General features: G+C 48.3%; 1 protein-coding gene across 1 annotated transcript; it reads right to left on the reverse strand.

Moving 5' to 3' along the window:
• Window positions 1-397: 397 nt before the first annotated feature.
• LOC112626450 (ubiquitin carboxyl-terminal hydrolase 17-like protein 6) lies at window positions 398-2405 on the reverse strand. The gene is given in 1 exon segment (XM_025388547.1): window positions 398-2405. A coding segment is annotated over 1 exon segment (1593 nt). The 5' UTR covers window positions 1991-2405.
• Between the last annotated feature and the right edge of the window lie 775 nt (window positions 2406-3180).

Here is a 3180-nt window from a genome sequence, read left to right on the forward strand (position 1 = left end):
CACCCCAAGAGAAAATGGTCAATCCAGTCCCCTGCAATAACTTCACGTGCAACCCTACAGCACAATATGTCGTATTCAGAAATTCACACTGAACGTCATCTACCATGAACACAAACACACAGACAATCCCTCCACAGGTCAGAAGACTCACAACTCCAAAACTCAATGTTTCCCATGTCTGGGCTCATCCTGAAATGCAGCCATCACTATCCAGTTGTCCCTCTTGTATAGACAGAAACCTGGGCTCCTCATTATTTTATGTAGGATTGACTGTATATATGATGGTGTGTGTGTGTGCGTGCACGAACCCGCTCGTGGGTGTGTGTGTGTACGTGTGTGTGTGTGTGTGAGTGTGTGCGTGCGCACTCCTGCGTGTGGGTCGAGACTTTCCCTGAGATCACTGGCACACAAACAGAACCCTCTTGCTGTGTTTGTTCCTCTCTTTGGATCTCCTGGTCCTCCCTTGCAGAGAAGTGAGTGCGCCAGTGTTCATGGACTCCTGATGTGTCAGGTTCCTTGAAGAGAGGTTCAGCAGGGAGCTTTGCTGTTCAGGATGACGGTTGTTCATCCCACTCTTGTATTTTGATGGATAAATCACAAGCACGTTGGGAGGCAGGGTACATTTGACTTTTCTGACGTTGAAGTCAGGCTTGGTTTTGTTTTGCTCTTGGAGGAACTTCCAGTGGTCTAAGGTGCTTTCCTGAGTGGCTTTTTCCACCAAGTGCTCCTCCAAATCAGGTGGTACCTGGAGGCAGCGTTCTCTCTGGAGCTCTCCTTGCGTTGCTCACCTGTCTGTGTGTTCAGCACCAAGGGCTCCTGGTTCCCTGCCTATTGACACACTCTCACTGCGTCTTTCCAATTCACTCTTCTGGATGTAAAAGAGGACATAGGCCGGTTGACTCAGGACAGAAGCGATGCTACAGGTAGTGACCTCGGCATCATCCATTTTATACCACTGGCCTCCTGGAGCTTTCACATAAGAGAGGTAATGTCCGTTGTGACAGCTCCACTCAGCGTGGACCAGCACAGCATAGAGGACATAGACAAGAGGTCCTGTGTTCTGCTGAGACATGTATGGCTGCATGTCAAGGCACTCAGGATATTGCACATTCTTGGCAAGTTTGTTGCCTGTGACATCAGAGAATCTCTTCAATACAAGGATGAGGACCTTGGCAGAAGTCTGTAAAGTGAACGTGTTGGAGGCAGGCGCCTTCTGGAGACAAAGACCACAATGATAGGCATTCTCTCCATTGAGTTCTTCAGGCTTCACCACCTGTTCCAAAGCTTGCTTCACACTCTGAGCTGCCTGGATATCCAGGGCGATGTCCAGATAAGGGTCAAAGGTGTCCGAAATGCCCTGGCAGTGGAGACACTTGATTTGAGATCTCCAGTAGCCTCCAAATATCTGGTGGATGAGGGTGGTGTCCTTAGAGTCATGATCTACCTGCTTGTGCCCGGGAAGGCATGCCTTTTTCATGGCATCCGCAGTGAACATCAGAAATTCATGGGCATCTTCCTGCTTGCCTCTATGGAAGCCAGCAGCCAATGCCTGTGAGGGCTGGATGACGTGACCAGGACAGTGGAGGACCCGTGTGATGTGAGCTTCCATCGTACACAGCATGCAGCACTTGTGACGATGACAAGTTTGAGAGTGCTCCTGGGACAGCATGTAGTTGGCAAGGGGTGGTGTGTATGTCAGGCACTGCAGGGAAGCATTCACGTAGCAAGTATTTCCCATATTCTGGAGCCCAGCCCCCACTGCAGTAGGTCTCCTGCTACTGAGAGGAAGCTTCTCCCTGGGGGCAGGCTGTCTTGCCACAGGAGCCAAATCATCACAGAGGTCGACATGGGTCTCAGATGACAGTGGTGACTTCTCAGGTAGAGAAGTCTGCTGGATTTCAGCAAAAGCTGCATCTGGCCGAGAAGATGTGAGTTTTGAGGAGTGGTTGAACTGCCACTCACCTCCCAAGTGGAGTGAATCGGCCTCCATGTCGCCAGGAGCAAGGATCACAAGCTTTTTCTGCTGGGACCGCACGTTGCAGAAAGACGCTATCTCTTCCGAAACAGTCTTCAAATGACGCGCTATCTGGCCGCATCAGCCCTTATATAACTCACCCCCGCCTACCCTGAACACCCCACCCACCCATCAGGTATGCAATCCACCAATCAAATATCAGCACTCAATTAAGGAATGAGTCATAAGGTGTGTCCCCTTGTATTCCCCAGGGAGTTCAACGGACACAGCCCACATCGTGATTTATAGAACACCTGAAGCAAATTTACGCCTCAGGACGATAGGCACATATAATAGGAGTGCAACCGGCTTGGCTTAGGACAGTGGCCACACATTTGCATTAGTTTAGGTAAAACAATGCCAGGAAAGAATTGTGTACCTATGAAACAGTGTGTGTATACTTACGTGTGTGTGTGCTTGTGTGTGTGTGTGTGTGTGTTTGTGTGTGCACGTGCACTCCTGCACGTGGGTTGAGACCTTCTCTGAGATCACTGGCACACAAACAGAGCCCTCTTATTGTGTTTGTTCTTCCCTTCGGATCTCCTGGTCCTCCCTTGCAGAGAAGTGAGTGTGCCAGTTTTCATGGACTCCTGATGTGTCACATCTGCGTTAGTTTACTTAAAACATTGCTAGGGAATAATTTTGTACTTCCAAAACAGTGTGTGTGTTTGTGTGTGTGTGTTTGCTTGCGTGAGCTTGTGGGCATGCACAATCATGCCCGTGTGAGTGTTTGTTTGTGTGTGTTTATATGTCTGGGTGTGTGTGTGTTTGAGCTGCGATGTGCTTCCAACTATGTGCTTTTGGCAGATACAATCATCCTTTCAGGCATTGAAGGACAGGAAGTTGGACCTGTGCTTTCTAACTTGAGAATCATCAATGAAGTACAGTTAATAACACAGTGTATTTGTTTCCTTAATATCAAAGAAGGATCGTGCAGTCAAATAGCTATTCCAGCGATAACCTTTCCATGTTCAGCCTATTGATTCTGTGTCCGAGTGAAATGACTTGCCAGTGAGGACCAAGACATGCCTTTGCAGGAAATGCTCTTGTGGAAGCTATATATCCAAATCATAAAGCATCAAGTGTTGGAAACATGCACTGAAGTTAGACGAAATACTCAGTGCACAAATTAGACTGTGAAAGACTTTCAGGAAATAATGCAATCA

This window comes from Theropithecus gelada, chromosome 6 (genome assembly GCF_003255815.1).
Source record: "Theropithecus gelada isolate Dixy chromosome 6, Tgel_1.0, whole genome shotgun sequence".
In the NCBI taxonomy this organism is placed as follows: Eukaryota; Metazoa; Chordata; class Mammalia; order Primates; family Cercopithecidae; genus Theropithecus; species Theropithecus gelada.